This window comes from Danio rerio, chromosome 7, assembly GCF_049306965.1.
Source record: "Danio rerio strain Tuebingen ecotype United States chromosome 7, GRCz12tu, whole genome shotgun sequence".
Classification (NCBI taxonomy): Eukaryota; Metazoa; Chordata; class Actinopteri; order Cypriniformes; family Danionidae; genus Danio; species Danio rerio.
Window position 1 is genome coordinate 68122803 of NC_133182.1, and position 24468 is coordinate 68147270.

Here is a 24468-nt window from a genome sequence, read left to right on the forward strand (position 1 = left end):
GTAACTTTGGTAAATGTTTGTGCTCCCCAACAGATGTCTGTCTGAAAAATATGTGTGCCCAGAAACTTTCCTTTAAGCTCTCTAAAGAAAGCTCTATACTAAATATGTATTCAAAAGAATCTGTTATTACAATGAAGGGTTGCAGACTTTCACGGTGCATGTTTGTGCAAGCACTTTATGTAATGGTGCAATAATGCCACAGCCTACAAGCAGCTCACAGTAAAGAATATAAACACCCCCGGTGGAGGCATTTTAAACATCTACAATAGCTGTGGAGTCTGAACAACCAGTCAGGAAGTGATTTCTCAAAGAGCTTTCAAGACATTTTGTTTCAAACAGATACGATGAGTGTGCGATTGGGAACCCTCTTTGTGATTTTTAAGGTAGGAGTCTATTTTTAGCTGTTGTTATATAAGTGACTTTAAAAAGAAATGTGTAAATATATATTGCAATAAAATATGAAGTAAAATAGAAAACAAATATATTATATTATATCCAAACATTTTAATTGATGTTTAACAAAACATGGAAATTAAAGCAAATTCACAGTGTACATATAATATATGTGTAATTTGGCTGGATTAATAAAAAAAAGTATTTACATTTTTAAAAAACGTTTTTATTATTATTTTTTTATTATTAGCTGCCTTAATGAGTTATTCTTTTAAATCCTCTACAGATAAAACTTTGGTGGCCCACTGGCTTGTAACCTAACTAGTTAAGCCTTTAAATTGCTCTTTAAGGTGAGAGAGAGAGACCAAACCACCATGAAGTTTGTCTACGAACTTTACTTTTCTAGTTTAATATTGTCCTACGTATGAAATTCTAAATAAAAGATGTTTACAAATATTACACATGACTGTAACAATCACATAACCCCAAGGCGCCCTTGGTTCTAAATACTGTGTGTAGTTAGTGTGGATGATCTACTTGTTTGTGGTGTGGTGGTTGTTTATTGAGACCTTTGTTTGAATAGTTATAGTGGCCAAAAAACAATTATCCATCTGCTGTAGATTCTTTGACATTAAATTAGAATTAATTTAAAAACTTCAAACCATTAGAGCACCATGTTATTGTAAATGTTATATAAAACAATCTAATTTGTTTCAATTTAGATATTGTCATATGGATTGGCGGAGGAGTCTCCATGTACACCTGGCTTTAAATCGAATCTGCTGGTTTTTAAAGTCCACAAAGATCACCTTCACAGGGGAGAGAGACTCGGAAGAGGTAAGCGGTTTTCTCCTGTCAATAGAAGTGGCTAAACATTGAGCGGGTACTACTCTCTTGGGGGTGGAGCAATCTTTTAGTGCGTCATTCCTCCACTGCACATGACTACTTTCTTAATTGAAACTTCGATAAGCCACACCTGAAAACCGCCAAACACAAAATGCAGCTTAGCACTGTTCTTTTGCTCCACTACTTTCCTTTAACCTGCAGTCACTACTTAAATTTTTCTAATCCCCATAGACAGGAAAAACAGTCCTGTGATTTGTCTAATCAAATATACTGTATAAGGCAAATGGCATCATAATGAGCTACCTCAAGACATGAGCACTTTATAATTGCGGCAAACTGTTTGGAAGCAATAAAAGTTTCTAAGAAGATGTCCAAATTCTTTACACGCATTGACACAGAGACTGTTTAGATGCATGTCACTGATGGGAAGACGACAGATGTTTACTGTATGAGGACTGAAATGGCCTTAAATACCCAGCAGGCACAAGACGTCAACTTGACGTCAGATTAACGTTGTACCATAACGTCATGGGGGCGTTGTAGAATTATTTGTAAATGAAAATCGGTTTGACTTCAGAACTCAACATCAGGTCGATGTCAATGTCCACGTCCAACCTAAAAGCAACCAATTATCAACGTCTAATGATGTTACAGCGTAACGTTGTGTGGACGTTACCACAGTGATTTCTATCAGACGTTGTACTTTGGTTACCATAACTTATAAATAAATGTGAGTATTTGACCTCAATATGACGTTGGTTGAAGATGTTGGCTCGACATTGAATTTTGGTCACTTTCTAACAACTTAAAATCAACCAAATATCAATGTCGGAACGTTGGACATCAAAATAGTATACTCTTTAGATGCTGGCTAGATGTTGAATTTTGGTCACCTGGCGTCGCAACCTAAAATCTAATCTAATATTAACGTCATATGATGTTGTCTGCCAGCTGGGCAATAACTCAATGCACTACAGAATGTTACGTTTACACACAGATGCACAAATGACAGGTAAATGCATCATCTTTTTACAGCGTAGTACTCACTACTCTTGAGTACATTTGAAATGTCTACTTTTTACTCATACTTTGAGTAAGATTTACAACAGATACTTTTACTCTACTTGTACTACATTTTGGGCAAGTAATGGTACTTGATTTTTCAATACTCCTTCCACCACTGCTGATACCCGGTATCCTAAAAGGTTGGACGGGCTTGTTAAATTTTTTTTTTTTCCCCTTCCAAAACCTAAAGTGAGAAATGCCAGCATGGATCAAGCAATGAGGGGCACTAAAAGAGCGCTGTTAAGTTGATTTTGTTTTTGATATTCCTGGCACACTCAGGAATAGACGACAATAACTCACACACCTCTTACCCTAAAAAAAATCTAAACTTTGTTTCCTGCAAAAATACAAAGCAGGTTATGTTTCCCAGCTGTCTTTTTACATTTTTTGCTTGATATTATGAGCACTGCTCTGTTTCCTCACAATAGCTGTAAGAGCAAGCACAATCCAGTCATATTTCCATTTCTTTCAAGCTACGAATATTTGAAATTACATATCAACAGAACAAAACCGAGATGTGATCACAAACTGAGTACTTGCGATCAATCTTTTGATAGTTTTTTCAGCCATTTATAACCCTCATGTCAATTCACTAATGTTTTCACTTGTCTTTTGGAGCTTTAGTCATTGGTGACAGCGTTATGCCGGGTTAGTGTCTGCTTTTATATTTGTTGTTGGATTAATATTTGCTGTTAGTACTTGTTCACTTCTGCTATTTATAATTTGATTTGCATTTTAGTTTATTTGTTTTTTGCACTTTACTGCAAACTTGAATAGTAACTGTGTAAAAAACCCACAAACATACTGACAGTTATATTATACAATGTTAACATTTGGCACAAATCCATCAATTTCCCCTTTCTGGCTGCTCTTTCTATGAGTGAATTATGTAGAAGCACTGTTCATGTGTGTTTCCTTGCCGGTTAGAAATGTAATATTTTAATGCACAACAATTAGGCCCAATCCTAATTCTATTTGTGTACCTCTACCCCTTCCCTTTGACCTTTAAAACCAAGTGTGAAGGGGGAAGAGCTTCAAAAATTACCCCTAAAAAATGGAACACCACTGCAGCACCTGCACAAGTCATCATATGTCATCGTGAGCTCTTCCTTCAGATTGTAACTATACTGCGCATTTACACAGTGACTATATTGATCAATGTAAACACACCAAAAAAATAAAAAATAAAAATTAATTTGTAGATCTCCTTACTTCCGGGTGCAGTCATGCTGCCGTTGTGGCTGGTGTATTCTGGGAAATTTTCTTACCCCCTTGGATTCGAGTGTGATCCTGAAAAATCTCAGCTTGAAGGGCTATCTACCCCTTCCCTTTAGACCTACACCTTCAAGCTAAAGAGAATTAGAACACCCCTACCCCTTTACATAAACGTGCAAAATTAGGGGTAGGGGGAAGGGGAAGGGCAAAGGGGTACAATTGGGATTGGGCCTTAGTCTATCAAGTCACGGTTTAATTTGTTATTATAAGATTATTTTCACATTTCACCTCTCCTGCTGTGCATGAATTAAGTTGCTGAATGCTCAGCGTACGAGGCAGCTAGGCTAACCTAGCTTCAAGTTTGATTAAAATATTTTCTAATTTGTTGCCTATTATGTTATGAACATACCCCTGTAATGCATACTGCAGTCCTTTTTTGTCTGCTTTCTCAGAAATCTCACCTGTTCACCAAAAATGACTAATTATATCCCTGGGAATGTCTGACACTGGCGCATACACATTGTAATAGACATGCCAGGTACTAAAGCTTGACAGGCGTAACAACAGTAACTAAGGAGCGCAGGGCTTAGCGAAGGGTCAACCGCCATCCACCAATCGTAGCAACTGTAGCGACGCGCAGGGGCTCTGTCAAGCTTTCAAGCGAGTGCATATGTATTGTGCAAATCTGATACCCGGTATCCTTAAAGTTTGCACAGGATGGTGGAGTTTTTTCCCTTTTCAAAACCTAAAACCCAAGAGGAGAAACGCCAGCGTGGATCAAGCTGTGTGAGGGGCGCTAAAGGAGTGGAGCTAGGTTGGTTTTGTTTTGATATTTCTGACACATTCAGTGATAGACAGGCGGCAATAACTCACACACCTCCTACTCTAAACAGATCTAAACTGTGTGTCCTACAAAAACACAAAGCTGGTTATGTTTCACAGCTGTCTAATTCCTTTTTTTCGCTCGATATTATGAGTAATGCTCTGTTTAAGCCTTCGCCATAACGTTAGTAACGTAGTCATACTAATAGCGAATAGGTCATAATGACATGAATTATTGATCCGGAAAATATGAATCTGCAAATCTGTTGCTAACTTTGATCTTCATATTTCCATCTGTTTTAAGCTACGAATATTTGAAATTACAAATCAACAGAACAAAACCGAGATATGATCACAAACTGAGCAGCTGCGATCAATATACTTTACCACCAGCAGTTTTTCAGTCATACATAAAGAGCACACAAATTTACTGACAGTAATAGGTAACTTACTGTAAATGTACATTGTTATGGTACAATGATGCTAATATTTGGCACAAATCCATCAGTTTCCCTTTCTGGCTGCTCTTTCTATGAATGAACTATGTAAAAGCACTGTCATGCGTGTTTTCTCGTCGGTTAGTAACGCTACATTTCATTGCACACCAATTAATCTATCAGGCTTTTTGGCTAAAAAATAGAAAAATCACGGTTTCATTTGTTATTATTAGATTATTTTTAAATTTCACCTCTCCTGCCGAGCATGAGCCAAGCTGTTGAATGGTTAACATATGAGGTGGCTAGGCTAAGCTAGCTTCAATTTTGATTGATTTATTCTCTAATCGGTTGCCTATTATGTGGTGAATATACCCCTGTAATGCATACTGCAGTCTTTTTTTGTCTGGCTTTCTCGGATATCTCACCTGTTCGCCAAAAATGACATTATATCCCTGGCCATGTCTGAAACCAGCACACACACATTGAAAAAGCCATGACAGGCATGAAAGCTTGTCAGGCGTAGCAACAATAACTAAGGAAGGTGGGGCTTAGCGAAGGGTCCATTGCTTGTGCTTTGAAAACTTAAAACTTAAAATGCCTCTCTCAAAGCTCAGCTGTATGTACTGTGTCTTTCTGGTGGAAATTCAACAATTATGCGCTTCTATGAATTAACCAGAGATTTTGCAGGAATATGCAAATAGTAAAAAAAAAAAAAAAACACTTGATGCTTATCTTTTGCCATCTTTGACCCCAGAAACACATTTACAGTACACAGACTCCTTACAGGAGAAGTAGAAAATGAAAAAAAAAAAAAAAAAAAACAAGTGAAAATGAGTCAGTGCTGAAAATCAATAAGAGAAAAATAACTAACAAAAATAAAGAATAAATAAAGCATAAGGTAAAAAAAAAAGTGTAGAAAAAGAGAACCGGTTAAACTGATTAAACTTAAAAATGAAACGGATAGTTCTCCCTTTTACTCAACTGATAATTTACTCACTAGATAAGGTTTATTTATAAACTAATTTTTAAGAGGATCACATGCTTATGATTGCTTTCGGTTGGTCCCGCATTATTCAATGTATGATTCACCAATCAGACGATTGCCAAGCCACTATAAATACCCTAAGTTCCATATTACAGCCATCTTCGTTTTGAAGAATTCCCCCTTCCACCCCTACTTCTCCTTCTTACCTAGATGGGTGACACGGTGGCCCAGTAGTTAGCACTGTTGCCTCATAGCAAGAACGTCAATGGTTCTTGTCCCTACCAAGCCAGCAGTTGTTTCTGTGTAGAGTTTACACATTCTCCCTGTGCTCACGTGGGTTTCCAGCCTGATCTCACGAGGAAACGTAAGTATTTTAAGTTTTGTCAGTTTAGTGCAGTGGTTCCCAAACTGGGGCGTGCAGTCTGACCACCAGGGGTGCGCAAGAAAATGCTTGTAATGGCGGAAAGTTTTATCTTTTATTAGTTTTATACATTTATTTTGGGTAAACTTCACATTTCATATTTCTAAGAGAAAAGAAATTTACTTAAAGAAAAGCAAAAAAAAAAACACATAATAAATTGTAATTTACAACCTGTGCATAGTCATCTCGCTGTTCCACGTGTGTCACAATAGCCCTGCCTTTTCACATTAGTCATGTGACAGTAGGGATATACCATCTACATCGGCCGAGGCGAGACGCTCGGGCCAGTGTACAGAATGGTGTACAGATGCTGTCTTTTCACAAAAGTTTACCTTGGCTGCGACTCTCTGTCAATTGCATGCAAATACAATCTTAGGGTGCTTTTACACATAGACGTTTGTTTCAGAATCTGTTTCGTTTCCCCGTTAACGTGGTTTGTTTGGCATACATGAATCCAGCAAACGTGCTGGGATCCGCGCCAAATCAATCGGCCCAAGATCGCCTGAATGAGATGCTCTCTGCTCGATTGAGCGGATTGATTGTAGTGAGAAAACAAAACAATCCAACAAACTAACGACCCAGGCTATATCACAGTGTATTATGATTGTGTAATAGCCATATATATGGCTATATGAAGAGTAGGGCAGGATATTATGTCTAATACGAAAGTGAAAGCATGCTGAAAAATGACCAAGAGGTGTTTATCCGTTAGGAAAATTGACCGAAGTAACTATCTGATAATTTTTCCATATTTTAATCTTATAATATGTTGTGTTAGGCCTGTTGTTTTGTTTATTTCTGCACTGACAGCTCAAAAGAAACATCCACATTGATCTGCTTCATGATCTGATGCAGTCTTCGTTCATCTGTTTTTTTTTTTTTTTTTAATTTTGGCAGGGCAAGTACAAATCTGAACTACACTTACAAACAAGACACACCCACTTAAAAGACAACTGGGTACACTGCAGCATCCACCAAGAAGCTCTAGCGATGAAAAACATGCCAGATGAACCTTTGTCTGTACTTAATGACGATGTGAAAATTGTCAACTTCATAAAAGCTAGTCCATTAAATTCACATATTTTATTATTTTTATTTTAATCATGTATAGAGAAAATATGTGTATTTTGTTAAAATGCAGAGTTTAATCAGAGAAATGGGTGCTTGACATGTGTCAAATATTAGAAAGGGGTGCACACAACACAAATTTTGGGAACCACTGGTTTAGTGGCTAGTTAAGTCTTTTAAAAAGAAGGTGTGGCACCCAACCCCACCCCTAACCCCAACCGTCATTGGGTGATAAGCAAATCGTACAAAATTGTATGAGTTAGATTGTACGAATTCATACGAATTAGCCACTAGATGAAAAAGTACCGAATTGCCGTGAGATTGCGTTGGGGTTTCCCCCAGGTTCCCCAGTTTCCTCCCATCATCCAAAAACATGCAACTTAGGTTAATTGACCAATCCAAATCGGCACCATAGACATGCTCCTAGTAAGTAGTTATCTCTTAAGAGCAATCACTAGCTGTTCATTAGCTACTACAGCAAGGGAGTTCTCAAGATGTACCTGAGCTTAAACTCCCCTCTCGCCTTGCAAACGGGAAAGAGCCCAGGGCTTGAGAACCTTGTCGGCTCAGGGCTCTCTTCCGGGACAGCATAACAAGCTAAGTGGGAACTCTTGAATTACTCTACCTCGAGTGGTTCCAAACCTTTTTTTTATACTGTTGAACATAGAAGGAGATGTGTTAAAGAAACTTGTAACCATTTAGATCCATAGTAGAAAAAAACAAATACTTTGGCTTAAGGTTTCCAGCTGACTTCAAAATATCTTTTGTGTTCACCAGAATGCAGAAATCAAACAGGTTTGCAAGAAATGAAGGATGATTAAATGATGACATAATGTTTTTAGTCTTTTGGGTCATTAGCTCTAATCTGAGCCACAGGTCACTTAATATTCAGTGGGTAAATATAACTTTTACACTTTTTGTTGAATCTTTCAGCAATTACAGCTATCACAAATATTCTGTAATTGTTTGAGATGCAATATTGTACAGAAGTTGTATTGTTTCTTTCAACATTTCTTCTAATATTTATTAAATTTCTTGCTATAACTCTTCATCACTGACACTGAGAGTGATCAGATGCTGGACATTAACAATCACAACTTGGTGGACATAGAATTGTGCTTGCACAGTCATTTTCTTCCCTATACAGATGCAGGTTTTCATAAACGCTGAAAAACAAACTTTGTTTCTTACTTAGATTTTTGATCTTGTTTTTAGCCCAGATATCTAAAAATTCTTAAATCAAGAAGCATTTTCTAGGCAAGTAAACATTTGGCTTTTTTTCAAAGACAATATTCCAAAATGAAGTAAGTTTTACATTAAAACAAGCAACATATTCTGCAAAATGGATTAAGCTAAATAATTTGATGTTCAAACAAAAGCAAGATTATTTTTAATTATTTGAATTCTTTTGACTTTTTCCTAGAAAACCAGAGAATAGTTTTTCTTGTCTATAAAATGCTTCTTGATTCAAGATTTTTAGATATTTGAAACAGAAACAAAATTGTTTGCTAATACTAACTGAATCTCTTTTGTTGTCAGTCGTATTTAACACATGTGATGGAAGAACAGGAATAGATTTTCAGTCCACTGATCAGGAGATTGATCTGAACAGGGATGGGACTCTGATGATGAGGAGGTCAGTGACTCTTCATGAAGGCCCCAAGGAGTTTTTAGTGTCTGCATGCGACTCCAGTGGCAAGAAGCACACGGTCTCTGTCAGAGTTGAATGTGTTCATTATCATAAGGATCATGACGTGAATACATTGATGAATAGCACCTCTGTACAGGTACAGATATTACTTTCTAAAACAGCAATGTGTAACACGATACAAAGTGTGGTGCTATTTTTAAACAAATTGGGAATTAAAGCGATCATGTTTTTCTCATTTTGTTTAAAACAAAAAATCAAAACAGCACAAATGTTATGATTAATCATTGTTGAATTGAGAGAATTCACCTAATCTTCCACTGATGTTTGTGAAATATTATTATTATTATTATTATTATTATTATTATTATTATTATTATTATTATTATGTATAAATAATATTAAAATAAAAGTTACTGAACACAAAGGTTACATTACTGTATCCATTACTGTCTTTTTGTAGGTGGAATCTCCCTCTGATGATCTAGTTCTGACATTTCCAAAGTCTACATCATGTTTAAAGAGAGCAAAGAGAGGTTGGATTGTTCCTCCAATCAGTGTATCTGAGAATAGCAAAGGTCCTTTCCCAATGAGGCTGGTCAAGGTCAGTGACAGTAAGGAATGAAAATGAAGTGAATGAGAAGATTTGTCTGATTTTTCAGTTTTTCTGATGTTTTGCTTTTTGTAATTAGATAAAGTCAGATTATGCTTCTGAAATTCGGATGGCATACAAGATCACTGGTGAAGGGGCAGATCTGGAACCTAAGGGGATTTTCCAAATAGACAGACTATCAGGGTGGATCAGTGTGACTCAGCAACTTGACAGAGAAACAAAAGCTTTTTATAAAGTAAGTTGATTTGTTTATTTATTTATTATTTTTTTGGTCAAGTTGGTAAATTAATAAAGAATACAAATAAATAAACCTCTCTAATAATACCTAACATCCCTATGTTTTCTTATGTCTTTAGATGGTAGTTCATGCAAATGGTGTTGATATTGATATTTTAGAAAAGCCAATGGTGATTATCATAACTGTGACAGACCAAAATGATAATAAGCCTGTGTTTACTCAAAATCCTTTCAATGGAAATGTTCCTGAAACTGCGAAAAATGGTAGGTGGATGATACAAGTTATTTTTGGCGAACTTACTTTCAGTACTCTAATGCAGAGGCTTTTTTGTTTTGCTAATGAATTTCTGTATTTTCTGACCACAGTGGGACGAGCTTTGTGAATTGCATATCTTCCGTTTTTGTTTAGGGAATCTTTATATTGTGTATAAAGTGCACATCAGAGAACCTTATCAATGTGTATGACAAAATACAAGTTGATTATTTATTAGTTATTTAGTTTATAGGTAACATTGAATATTTGATATAGACTATTGAAGTCAATGGATATTCAACATTCTTTAAAATATCTTTTGTGGTTAATAGAAGAAAGAAACTTCTACAGATTAGGGAAGAATGGAGTATAAGTACCATTTTTTTTGGTTTAACTATCGATTTGAGTTATTGGCCCACAGTTTTATGTTTTTACACATACAAATAATTGGTGACATCAAAAAAGGGATACTAGTCCTAGAAACATTTTAATAAATAAAACTGTAACTTAAACTAGAATTGAGTAAATATAAAGAGTAATTTCTATTTTGTGTGGTGAAAAGTGTAAAATATTTGCATGAAGGACTGGTCATTTTTTCTTCTTTTTTTCCCTCTTCACATGGCTTGGTCATGCCTGCTAATTATTGTTTACTCTCTCACCAAAGGTGAAGTGTTTATGACGATCACAGCCACTGATGCAGATGATAAAGAGAATACTGACTATGCTGATATTAGTTATGCCATTATCAGCCAAGATCCACCATCTCCAAAACCTAACATGTTTGCTATCAATCCTGTAAGTGGAGGGATTTCTGTGCTAGAAAAAGGCCTGGACAGAGAGGTGAGAAATGCTTTTTGATTAATCTTAGTTGTTGTTCAATTTTATGCAAGCAAGTTGATTAGTCATCTTCCTCTTTCAGCAATGGTTCAGATATACTTTGGTTATTACGGCTACTGACATGAACGGAGAGGGTGGGTCAACCACTGCGACAGCAGTTATAAGTGTTACTGACAGCAATGATAATGCACCTCAGTTTGACAGAGATTGGATTATTCCTCCAATCAGTGTCCTTGAAAATAGCAAAGGTCCTTTCCCAATGAGGCTGGTCCAGGTCAGTGATGCTTGCGAGTAAATTGTTGAAAGTTAGGAGGATGATGAAAAGATTTGTCTGTTTTGACTGTTTTTCTAATGTTTTTGCTTTCTATGATTAGTTAAAGTCAGATCATTCTCCTGAAACTCAAATGGCATACATGATCACAGGTGAAGGGGCAGATCAGGACCCTATGGGGATTTTCCAAATAAACAGACTATCAGGGTGGATCAGTGTGACTCAGCCACTTGATCGAGAAAAAAAAAAATTCATACAAAGTAAGTTGATGTCTTAAAATAAAACCTTTATTTTTTTTTCAAATAAACAGTACATAACATACTCATATTTATTATGTCTTTAGCTCATAGCGCATGCTAATTCAGTGGATGGGCGTTCAGCAAAAAAAACAATGAAGATTATTGTAAATGTGATAGACCAAAATGATAATAAGCCAGTGTTCACTCAAAACCCTTTCAATGGAAGTGTACCGGAAGCTGTTGGAAAGGGTAGGTGGATGATGCAGTTTTAGTTGAGATTACATTCATCATTTTAATGCAGGGATAGGCTTTTTGCACAAACAAAATTTTCTGTATTATCTGACCACAGTGGGTGACCCTTGTAAACTGCATATTTTTTGAGTAACATTAAATTTAAGGGCTTACTTAACAGAAGAATTTTCTTTTTAGTGTTCTCACATTCAGGTTAAAAGGATAATTCTCTCCAAAATGAGTATGTTCTCACACTCGGGTGGTTCCAAACCTTAATAGATTTCTTTATTCAGTTGATCTCAAAAGAAGATATTTTGAAGAATTTTGGAAATGGGTAGCTACTGACATCTATAGCGGGGGTGGGGGGGAACTACAGAAGGTGATGGAGACCGGTTTCCAACATTCGTTAAAATATCTGTGTTCAACTAAAGAAATAAAGTCCTACGGGTTTGGAAACAGTAGAGGAAATGATGACTTAATTTATATATATTTTTGGTGAACTATCCCTTTAATGAGTTATTGGCTCACAGTGTTATGTTTTTACACATTCAAATGACTGTTGGCATTAATACCAGTCCTATAAACATGAATCAAGTAATTATAATATTTGTATTAAAACATTTCAAATATAATTGTTTGTATTGAGGTTAAAAGTGGGAAATATTTGCATTGGTACCCCAACCCCCCCCCCCCCCACAATCCAAACCCCCACCCTTCACCCCCCACCCCCTCACATGGCTGGTCATGTCTGCTAAATATTTTTTTACTCTCTCACCAAAGGTGAAGTGTTTATGATGGTCACAGCCACTGATGCAGATGATAAAGATAATACTGACAATGCTGATATCCGTTATGCCATTATCAGCCAAGATCCACCATCTCCAAAACCAAACATGTTTGCAATCAATCCTGTAAGTGGGGGGATTTCTGTGCTTGAAACTGGCCTGGACAGAGAGGTGAGAAATGCTTTTTGATGAATCTTAGTAGCTGTTCAATTTTATGCAAGCAAGCTCATCAGTCATCTTCCTCTTTCAGCAATGGTCCAGATATACTTTGATTATTACGGCTGCTGACATGAATGGAGAGGGTTTGTCAACCACTGCCACAGTAGTTATTACTGTTTCAGAAGGCAATGGTATTGCACTTCAGTTTGAGAGAGGTTGGATTATTCCTCCAATCAATGTAGCTGAGAATAGCAAAGGTCCTTTTCCAATGAGGCTGGTCCAGGTCAGTGATTGTTAGGAACAAACTGCTGAAAATAAGGTGGATGATGAGAAGATTTGTCTGTTTTTATAATGTTTTTTTGCTTTCTGTATTTAGATAAGGTCAGATTTTGCTTCTGAACATCAGATTGCATACAAGATCACTGGTGAAGGGGCAGATCTGGAGCCTAAGGGGATTTTCCTCATAGAAAGACTATCAGGGTGGGTCAGTGTGACTCAGAAACTTGACAGAGAAACAAAAGCTTCATACAAAGTAAGTAACTTTTTGAACAATTAAACAACAAAATGAAAAGACTGAAAATAGGCTGTGCAAAAGTTTGTGTGGATTTCAAAACCTGTAGTCAAGTAATGTTAATTGATTACAACATAAAATTTATTTGAGTGACTGAGTGAACATTAACAATCCTAAAACAGGTGCAACCCATCATAATAAAGGATATTTAAGATATTTAAGATAGCTGATTGCTAGTTGTGCTTCTCCTTATTGGCCTTTTTCACGGACGCTAGCACGCACATCCGGTTGAGCAGTAATTGCGTATTCTTACTTCCGGCTGGAGCAATAGCGTCAGATACGCTATGGTTTTCACTACCTCTTTGAAAACTTTATCAAAAAGCTTTAGAGTGGTCACAGACAAACCACAGACAACCTCCAAAGAGCTCCAGGAACATTTTGCTGCTGATAATGTCATTGTAGATCGTGTCACAGTCCACCACACTCTTTACACAGAACAGCTCAATGGAAGATTCGCACTCTACAACATCAGAAAAGTCCGACCCTTCTTATCTAAACATGCAGCTCAACTCCTTGTTCAAGCTCTTGTTCTCTCCAGACTGGATTACTGCAACTCTCTACTAGCGGGGCTTCCAACTAACTCTATCAAGCCTTTCAGCTGCTCCAGAACGCAGCAGCACGAGTGGTCTTTAATGAACCTAAAAGAGCACATGCCACTTTGCTGCTCATCCGTTTGCACTGGCTGCCAGTTGATGCTCGCATCAAATTCAAAGCTCTGATGTTTGCCTACAAAGCAACCTCTGGCTTTGCTCCTTCTTATCTGCTCTCACTTCTGTAGATTTATGTGCCCTCCAGAAACTTGCGTTCAGTGAATGATCATCGCCTCGTGGTTCCATCCCAAAGAGGGAAGAAATCACTTTCCCGAACTCTCGCATTCAATCTGCCCAGTTGGTGGAATGAACTCCCTAACTGCATCAGAACGGCGGAGTCACTCGCTATTATTAAGAAACGACTAAAAACTCAACTTTAGTCTCCACTTCACTTCCAAATCTGCAATTGCCTCTCTGGCTATACCACAAACCACTAACTGTACTCAAAAAAATAAATAAAATAAAAAATTACTAATGCTTTCCTTCTTAGACTTTACATACCTGAAACTTGCCTATAGCACTTATTTATTGTTGCTCTTATAGTTGTGTAAATTGCTTCCTTGTCCTCATTTGTAAGTCGCTTTGGATTAAAGTGTCTGCTAAATGATTAAATGTAAATGTAAATGTAATGTGATGCAGAAGAAGACTTTTCTGCATTCTTCAAACAAGCAGAGTCGTTTGAGGTATGCAAAGGGTCATCTGGACAAGCCTGAATCATTTTGGAAAAATATACTGTGGACAGATGCCAAACTATAGGAGCTGTGCATGGCGAAAAAAGAATACAGCACTTCAGGAGAAGAATATCCTCCTTACTGTAAAATATGGTGGAGTGTCCATCATGCTGTGCAGATGTGTGGCAAGTACTGAAAACCTTGTCAGAGAATTCAGAGACTTGTTCTTGGCTATAAGAACTGTCTACAGGCTGTTCTTTCAGCAAAACATGGCTATACAAAAGATTGATGTTGTTATTCTGTTGGGGTGTCCAAATTTTGCACCTGTCTGTTTTTGTTATGTCTTAAATTGCATAGCATCTGTTGATTAAATAAAGGTTATGTCAGAACTGAAATGTTGCTTTTTCCCTAGGGTATAAAATATAATGAAATTACTGATTTGAAAGGCCAGCAGGCTATGGCTTGCAATAATGAAAATGATCAGGGGTGCCCAAACCTTTGCATAAGACATGATAATATATGAGCAATATCACATGAGTAGCAGTGAGATGTGACTGTATATTGGCACTGGTGGGAGGAATGCGTTGGCACAAGACTGTATGGCCAAGTGCCTTAGTGCCCCCACCAGTGACGATATACAGCCACATCGCAATGCTACGAGTGTGATATTGTGTTTATACAACAGTTCGTTGGTATTACTGTGTGTATACAGTGAGTCTCAAAAACCCTTTTGTGTATACACACACACACACACACAGTTGAAGTCAGAATTATTAGCCCGCCATTGAACATTTTTTTCTTTTTTAAATATTTCCAAATTATGTTTAACAAAGCAAGGACATTTTCACAGTATGTCTGATAGTATTTTTTCTTCTGGAGAAAGCCTTATTTGTATTGTTTTGGCTGGAAAAAAAGCTGTTTTTTTTTACTTTTTAAGGTCTAAATTATTAGCCTCTTTAAGCTATGTTTCATTTTTGATATTCTACAGAACAAACCGTTGTTATACAATAACTAGCTTAATTGCCCTAAGCTAGTTAACCTAACTAACCTAGTTAAGCCTTTAAATGTCACTTTAAGCTGTATAGAAGTGTCTTGAAAAATATTTGATAAAATATTATTTACTGTCATCATGGCAAAGATAAAATAAATCAGTTATTAGAAATAACTATTATGTTTGTAAATGTGTTTCTAAAAAAATAAACAGAGGGGTTAATAATTAGGGGGGGCAAAAAATTCTGACTTCAACTATATATATCTATATCGTTACACCCCTAATATATATATATATATATATATATATATATATATATATATATATATATATATATATATATATATATATATATATATATATATATATATATATATTATTATATATATATATATATATATATATATATATATATATATATATATATATATATATATATATATATATATATATTAGGGGTGTAACGATACACAAAAGGCACGGTTCGGTTCACGGTTTTGGAGCCACGGTTCGGTTCGGTACGGTTCGGTTTCTGTTTGCTGTGGGGTTAGGGTTGATGTCATGTTAACAGCAATGCTAAGGGACAATTCACTTAATAACAAGAACATCTTAACTTTCTCTTTATTAACTTTGTCACCGCATTTTTAGTACAGTCAGGATACCAGAGTAAACAACTAGAAGTAACTAAATACCTCCAATATAGACTAGTCAGAAAAAAAAAAACTATTCTCTTTAGTGCAGCCATCGTAACAAAGTAAACTAAAATTACATAAATAACTGCAGTGTAGACTAGTGAAAGATCTTCTTCAAAAACACCATAATATACACATTCTCCGATGAGAGGCTTGATCTCTGTGCTGACACAGACGCTCATTTTTAATTATATGGTTTCATTAAGATAGATAGGTTTCCGTTTAAATTAATGAAAAATATACATATACTGTGTTTGTAAAGTGTTTTTTCATGACATATTCACCAGTAAAATACATTGCGGTTGTGTCTGAAACTAATAATAGGGTTGTAGCCGGCTGTATGTTTGCCTCCCGATCTCTCTCTCTCTCTCCCGCTCCCTCTATGCCGGTCATTTATGTAGGTCCGCCTTCATGACAGCTGATGCCTGTCATTTCTGTAGGTCCGCCTTTTTGACAGCTGATTGGTCAGGAGACCGATCCATCATCATTTGGCGATGCATCGCGGGAATGTAAAAAGCATGTCAGGAAGAGCGGGAGAGAGAGCGCTTTTTCCTTTGATCTCGTTTTTCGTGTATTTTTCTGACATGATTATGATTTTCGTTGTTTTTGCTTAACTTTCGTTTGGGTAAAATTATTTTGCATTACTTTTGCCCACTTTAAGAAATTTTGTGAGGTTTGTACATTTTTATTTCAATTGATTTGTATATTATTTTTTAGCTCCGACAATCTAGCTCTATCTCCTCAAGTTCAGTCTTAGTGTAAGGTGGATAGGGAAAATGTCATACGATTTCCATTTTGCAAACACGTAGAAAATGTATTGTTAAAGACATCAGGTAAGAGGTGAAGGTCATCTTTGTTTATTTTAATCAGTATAGGGAAGAATGCGGCGCACAGCGCTGAAGACCTTTTTTTTTTTTCATCAGTTTTAGTGAGGTAAGAGGGGTTATTCATGAGTTAGAATTGTTTTATTATATTTATTTCTTTAGTTTGTCTTCACTATCACCCCCTTGCTCGAGTTTAACAAATTTTTGTTTGATACTTTTGTTTGAATTTGCTACTTTATTATATTATTTTTATTAGTGTAAATATTTCTCTTTTTTTGTATATTTGGGCATTATTCTGGTTTTACTTTTGTACATTAAATCACTTTTGTTGGCAGTTCTGTTGCTTACACCCTCACATTGTGAAATTACCACACTTTTTAAATGTTTTTCCTTACAAGTAAGTTTCGTGAAACAGTTGAGACAGGCAGGCGCTTTGTCTACGACACGAATTCTATTCCTGTACTCAACTGGAAAACCAAAATGTTTCCACATAGATGACTTAAATGTGTCTGGGGGATCTGCAATCTCAGTACTATGTGAAGCAGCCATCCTGTGTCCAGTAGTAACGAGTGTGATGCTTACTCAAGTCACATGACATAACATGCACTAAAATACTAACTTTAGAATATAATATTTAGAACAAATCCTCATCATTACTAAAACAATTTAATCAAATATGATATTAAAGATGTGTTTAAATTGGTTCAATTAGTTAGAGACAAGTGACGTCAACCTCAACAATGGGCAGCAGGGGGCGTGAGAGTACCGCGGTACGCCACGAGAGTTTCGCGATACGTATCGTGGTTGGTGTATCGCGATATTTCGGTTCGGTTTTAATATCGTTACACCCCTAATATATATATATATATATATATATATATATATATATATATATATATATATATATATATATATATATATATATATATATATATAAGGTATTTTCACAAATAATAAACCTCTTAGTTATTACCCAAACTGCCAATGTTTTTTTTTTTTCTTATGTCTTTAGCTTGTGGCTCATGCAACTGGAGTGGATGTGAATATCGTAGAAAAGCCAATGGATGTTGTTGTAAATGTGATAGACCAAAATGATAATAAGCCAGTGTTCACTCAAAGTATTTTCAGTGGAAGTGTTCCTAAAGCTTTGGAAAAGGGTAGGTGTATCATACAATTTTTGGTTAAATTGTGAATTGCATATCTCAGATTTTTGGTTGGAAGTCTTTATATTTTGTACAATGTGCACATCAGAGAACCCTATTATAATATGTAAAAGAATACACAAGAAGTTGATTTCTTGGTTATGAGTAACATTGAATTTAAGGGTCATCTTGACAGAAGAATTCTGTTTTCAATGTTCCCACATTGCGGATTACAGGCATATTTTCCAGGGATAATTAAATTCAAATAAAATGTTCACATTCTCAGATGTAAACCTTAAACCTTAATGAGTTTCTTTCTTTAGTTGAGCTCAAAAAAGTTAGTGATATTTAGAAGAATGTTGGAAACAGGTAGCTACTTAAGTGGATCAGTGGTATTCAATACTGTGCTTCTTGTCTGGTGTGATACCCACTTTAAATTCTACAGTATCTCAATCAGTCAGTGGAGATCGCTGATCTTTAAAGAAATCAGATCTTAAACACGACGATTTGTATATGGTATGATAGTTAACCAGAAGTGCTTGGACTAGCTGACAGAAAATTAAGTCTGTGTGCATATACCCCATAGATTGATTAGTTCATTGCATATACCGCAGAGTATTATGTTTTATATGTAACACAATTATACCTAAAATCAAATAATTATAAAGTTTGTACTTTGTGTGGTCAAAGGAATGAAACAGCTGCATAAAGTACTGGTCCCCCCCATCTTTACATGGCTGGTCACAAGCCTGCTGTTTATTTGTTATTTTCTCATCAAAGGTGAAGTGTTCATGACGGTCACAGCCACTGATGCAGATGATAAAGAGAATACTGACAATGCTGATATCAGTTATGCCATTATCAGCCAAGATCCACCATCTCCAAAACCAAACATGTTTGCTATCAATCCTGTAAGTGGAGGGATTTCTGTGCTAGAAACTGGCATTGACAGAGAGGTGAGAAATGCTTTTTGATGAATCTCAGCAGTTGTTCAATTTTATGCAAGCAACCTCATCAGTCATTTTCCCCTTCCAGCAATGGTCCAGATATACTTTGGTTATTACGGCTACTGACATGAATGGAGAGGGTTTGTCAACCACTGCCACAGCAGTTATTACTGTTACTGACCCAGCCGTCTAGGGCGTCAGTACCACTGTAACGGTACTGTGTGTTACTCATATCTGCTCAGGCAATTGGTTGTGATGCCATACCTTAGTTAAACACATTTTATTTTTCCATTTAGCCTCTGAACAATGTTGAGAGTAAGCAGTGGCAACGTTTATATGTGTGTCGGTTTTTTGCCTACTTCAACTGCTACAGTCTTTGTGAATGTAGAAGACGTGAATGAGCTGCCTGAGTTTATTCCAAAGGTCATTTTCAATTGTGAATATTTACCAGCTGGCCTAGAACTGGTTTCTCGGTGAACAAGCTACTGATCCAGACACTGTAAAATCAGAAAAGTGCCTGCTTGCTTATTTGAATAAATGTAATTTCTTTGACTAATGCTCTGTCCTGCTATAATCACATATTTTTGTTTTGTTTATTAGAGACTAAATGCTGTCAAACTGCTTTTTATTAATAAAGATAAATGTAGAGCACCTGCCCTGACATTCTGTCTTCATTAATTCATTTATCAACATTTGCTCACACTGTTAAGAAGGAAAACAAGGGAGGAAATGCTTGTAGCATTGGAAAAACAAAAGTAAACATGCTTCTAAATGTTACTGGTTTGAGGAAGACAAAGAAAAATTGAATGTCAGATAAGAAAAAAGAAAAATACAAGATTTAAATCTTTTAAACTTTTGGATATTTTCTGGATTTTCAGGATTTGTATGTTATTTATATGAAGAGTTTGGTTGGAATACGCAATAAACCCCATTTTTTTGACATTTGAAGTAAAAAAATGCAGTGAAGTGCCCAGAATTTGCTCAGTAATGCAAGTAACGTTGGTCTGTGTCATACCGACAAATTGTCAGATGAAGACGTAGCTTTCAACTTCACAAAAAGGTATAAAAACTCTACAAAAGTGGACAAGGATAAAATAATCCTGCATCTGTCAGTCTCCGTTGATGTAAAGAAGAAGGCCAGGGAGGTTACCGTGAAATACTGCTTTTTTTCCTGCGCTCCTCCCCATCACAAGATACCTATCTGCAATGCTGCATTTCTTAGTATCCTTTGTAAGTTTATTCTTTAAATAATTTCTGTAAATATCGAATAAGAGGATAATCATTGTATAAAACACATGCACGCTCCCGTTTCCCTGTGCAAAATTGTGGCTGGAAACACAACTTATGTGATCGGTTCTCTTTCAAATAGACTAGACAAAAAGTTATGCTCAAGCACCCAACAGTCTTGCTGCTTTGAAAAGCTCCAGCACCGGTTGCTTTGACCATTCTTTGAACAGTATATTAATTGACCTAACATTAACCTTGTGCATGTGATCTTCCTTTCATTATCGCACAAGGTGTGTTTTTCACCTGCTTTCGTTTGCTTACAGTTATTTTTTGTTAATATGGTTTAATTATCATCCTTTAAAATAACATTGCTCTAATATGAAGATGAACTCCCTATTTATGTGTAGTTAACTGGTGATCTGGGACCTTTAGCCAGGCCAGACTACTGTGCATATTTTAGATACACTGTTAGACATTTCTGTAAATTACACAGTTATTTACTGTATTTCACCCAGTGTAATACTGCAAATTCCTTTTACGGTAAATAACTGTATTTACCGTTGCATTATGGGAATTTAGTGTGACGTCGAACAACATATACAGCGATGTACTGTATTTGTAAAAATTTGTGTATTATACTGTATTTTCCACAACTGCTTCAACGCCACCTTGCGGCGATTCGACTACTCTGCACCACATTTTGCCTGAGGACCCTGGAGCAATTCTGGAGGACAATTTATTAGTGTGCCTGAAGAACATACTGGATTTAACAAACTTTACTCTGGTAAGCTGAGGCAGTGTTTCATTTTACAGAATGTTTTGTGGACGAGAATAGAACAAAGTAAAGTATAAAGTTGGCTATTATTATTTTCTCTGGCTTGGCGTTATTTCGCCCATTTGAGAAATATATCATCTATTAAGATGTTACCTTTATTTAATTTATTACATTATACACTACTATTACTTTAAATAAGACTGTTTATGACTATTAGCCATTGTTCTCGTCATATCTTTTTATTTATTTACATAGGAACCGGTGTTGCAGCGGGTTTTGGTTTAGGAGGGAACCAGAGGTATGCAGACAGTTTTGGAGGACACTTAGAACGAGACAACGGTCCGGCAGAGAGTGTTTTCCCCCAGAAGAATATGAATGAAAGACCATCAAATAATCCAGGTAAAAGCGCGTCTGTCTGTGCTGACAACACTCGACATTGATTTGAGCACCTCTATTAGCAAAATGGTAATGTTAACTGTTAGCTAAACTGAGCTAAGTTTATACTGAATTGGACTCAAACTCATTTTAACGTGCAACGTTTAACTTATATTGATTAATACTATATATATTAGACGTTGTGAACTTATTTTTCTCTGGTTTAGAGTAACTTATAACGTTAGCTTGAGAAAATAACATCGCGACGTAACCTATAAGAAGGTTAACGTAAATCTATACAATATGCATAGAGGTAAAGTTGGTTTTATATTCGCACATTCGTTCATTTAGAAGACTCTATACTGTTTACCATGTTACTTTGAATATTCGATCAGAATTAGCATGCCAGTATGACTTGAAATCAACATTAACACTGTTTATTTGACCGTGAGCATGTTGTACTTTGATAGTCATTAGCTGCTAAAATGATTTCGCTATTTAGAGTTTGCAAATAATACTTTTATGAAATTAAATTATTAAGGGGGAAGTCTGAATCTGCTAATATAAAACCAATTTTACCTCTATGCATTATGCTAATAACCACATTTTTGCTATTTATTGTTTGCTAATTATTTTTTATCACAACTCTTGACATTTGGTTTAACATAATTGTTACCATTATATATTTTTTCTGTTTAGATATGGCACTGGCACAGCAGCAGGTTTTGTCTGAAGAAACAAACAGCAATTTGGAGGAACATCTTGATCAGCACAGCCTTATGCTTAAAAAATAAGCAAGACCAGTAAGCAACCAAGGTAAACAAATAAAAAAAAAAGTTGTGTGGAGGTTGTGGATTGTAGCATGGTATTCTTATCTGTATTTTTGGCTTTTTTGTGGTCTCAATATAGAATACTGGGAGCCTGCCTGTGCAAACTGGACCTCATACAACAGTAAGTACTGTACATCTATTTGTTTCTCAATATAGTAACGTTACTTTTAATACCAAATGTGTCACATGTTTAGTTGCTAGCTAAATAAAAAAAATCTTTTTCCCTTTTTTATTAAACTATTTAGTAGGGTTTTTTCATCTTTGTTTATAATATTTTTGAGCAGATTGAGGTCTGTCATGGGTCAGACATTTCAAAATACAATAATTAGTATTGGGATACATGCATTTGTCTATGTATTAAATGTCTTTTTCCCCATTTCATGTTGCCTAAATATTTTGTAATAAATAAAATAATACAAATTTTTGTATAAATAATTCCAGAGGATGAAACAAAATGCACAGCAACAACCAGAGTGAGCCAGAAGATAGCAGGAGAAGTAGTGAAGAGAATGACAACCATGAACAACAGTGAGTTATCCTTCTTTCACCAGCTAACTGAGAACTTGGATTAGGTGAGACACTCTCAATAATTGTATCAGTATTCAGTCTGTTTTAGTTTATTAGGAATACATAAAACAAATAGTCTAATCTGTCCTGCAGTGAATCAACCCATCACAAATGCTACAATGTTTTTGTAAAACCTTGTTAGGAAAAAATAAACAGGACATTCTGGTTAGTTATCTTTTAAACATGGTAGTGAGCAGGTTATGAGCAGGAGCCAGTTGCTCAGTACCAGCTGAAAACTAGCCCAACCTAGCTGCCATGCTTCAAAATAATTAACCAGTATATGATTTATTTTTTTTAAACAAGCTTCTTCTATGCTTATGTTAGTCTGTTTGTCCTTATCCAGAGTTCTTCATAATCCGGGACTGGGCCAAATCCTGACCAGATGCTGTGGTGGTCATGGAGGAGTGAATCCTAAAAGACACACGTGATCAATGAGTTTCCGCATTGATCCAATGGGCCAGCCTGACCACCCGCTGGTGAACTTTCAAGCCTCCGGTGCCTAGACTGCGGCCTTGCACAAGTTTGGCTAGAGGAGAACTGGTCGTGCCCAACTGAGCCTGGTATCTCTCAAGGGATTTTATTCTACACTTTTGTCAGTTGGTGAAGTTTGTTCCATGCCACTGTCGCCACTGGATCGCTTGGCTACGATTGGTGGATCGGTGGATTTGCTCTTCAGTGTTTGGACTTTCAGCAGTGACATTTACTGCTTCAATTCTGAAAACTGGACTGAAGCAGCTTCAATTTACAAGAACTTCTATGTTAAGCTGCTTTGACATCATTGATCTACATCGTAAAAGTGGAATAGAAATAAAGATGAATTGCATTTGAACATGTGAATTCAGACCTTGTTGAGCATTTGACACCAGAACTAGTAATATTTTAAAGTTGGGTTGTTTCTGAGTCGGCTAATAGTTACAAATATTTATTTTTCCAACAATATGCAATTCAGAAGTTTAAATTTTTATTGTACATGTATGTTCTAGTGCTTTGTGTGATTGATTTATTTTTAATGTGTTGATTTTATTGCTTAATGTAATTTTCACACATTTTCCTTAAATGCTTTAAGCATTATTAATGTTTTAAAGAATGGAATATTTTGTAATTGTGTCTGGTTTAATGTCAGTAGTACTTAGTACAATTGGGGTTTTTTTTTCTCAACAATATGCAGGTCAGACACTTAAATTAGTTTTGTACATGTATGTTAATGTGCTTTGTCATTTTCAATGTTTTTTTTCTTAAAATAAAATATTTTGAATGATTGAAATGTAATGTTTTTACACATTTTTAAGCTTGGGTTAAGCATCTCCAATGTTTTAAATAAAGAGTGTTTATTTTGTTAATATTTTGTAATTGTGTCTTTTTTAGGTCTATAGTATTAAAATAATATTAATAAAATTATATTCTAAAATATTTAGGACAAAATTAAAAGGTTTACAGTAGCTAACTGTTAACTTAGGTTTTTACAGTAGTTAACCATTTTCAGACACTACGGTAACATGCTGTAAACGGATTTACAGTTGTATACTGTAAATCTAAAATACAGTAACTTACTGGCAACAGTGTTGCCAGTAAGTTACTGTAAAAACCCTTTGAAATGTCTAACAGTGTACATGACAATAATTATTTTTTAAATGTCAATTTTTTTTTTTTTAAGACATGTTTAGTTAAATAAAAAGTATAGTTTGCAGCTGTATTTTGCTTGCTTTGACACATATACAAATTATGGCAAAAAAATATTAAT

General features: G+C 35.7%; 1 protein-coding gene and 1 long non-coding RNA gene across 2 annotated transcripts; both read left to right on the plus strand.

Moving 5' to 3' along the window:
* Positions 1-19606, plus strand: si:busm1-71b9.3. Its single transcript, XM_068222733.2, is given in 17 exon segments — positions 1-383; positions 1116-1230; positions 8792-9039; positions 9364-9504; positions 9593-9748; positions 9870-10014; positions 10668-10843; positions 10923-11114; positions 11215-11361; positions 11363-11371; positions 11455-11599; positions 12362-12537; positions 12617-12808; positions 12902-13057; positions 17877-18021; positions 18787-18962; positions 19042-19606. Coding segments are annotated over 17 exon segments (2463 nt in total). The 5' UTR covers positions 1-344; the 3' UTR covers positions 19147-19606.
* A 223-nt stretch (positions 19607-19829) lies between these two features.
* LOC141375177 (uncharacterized) lies at positions 19830-24067 on the plus strand. The gene is made up of 6 exons (XR_012382793.1): positions 19830-20964; positions 21211-21354; positions 22030-22146; positions 22240-22281; positions 22602-22732; positions 23071-24067. It is a non-coding gene; the product is annotated as an uncharacterized lncRNA (long non-coding RNA).
* Positions 24068-24468: the final 401 nt, after the last annotated feature.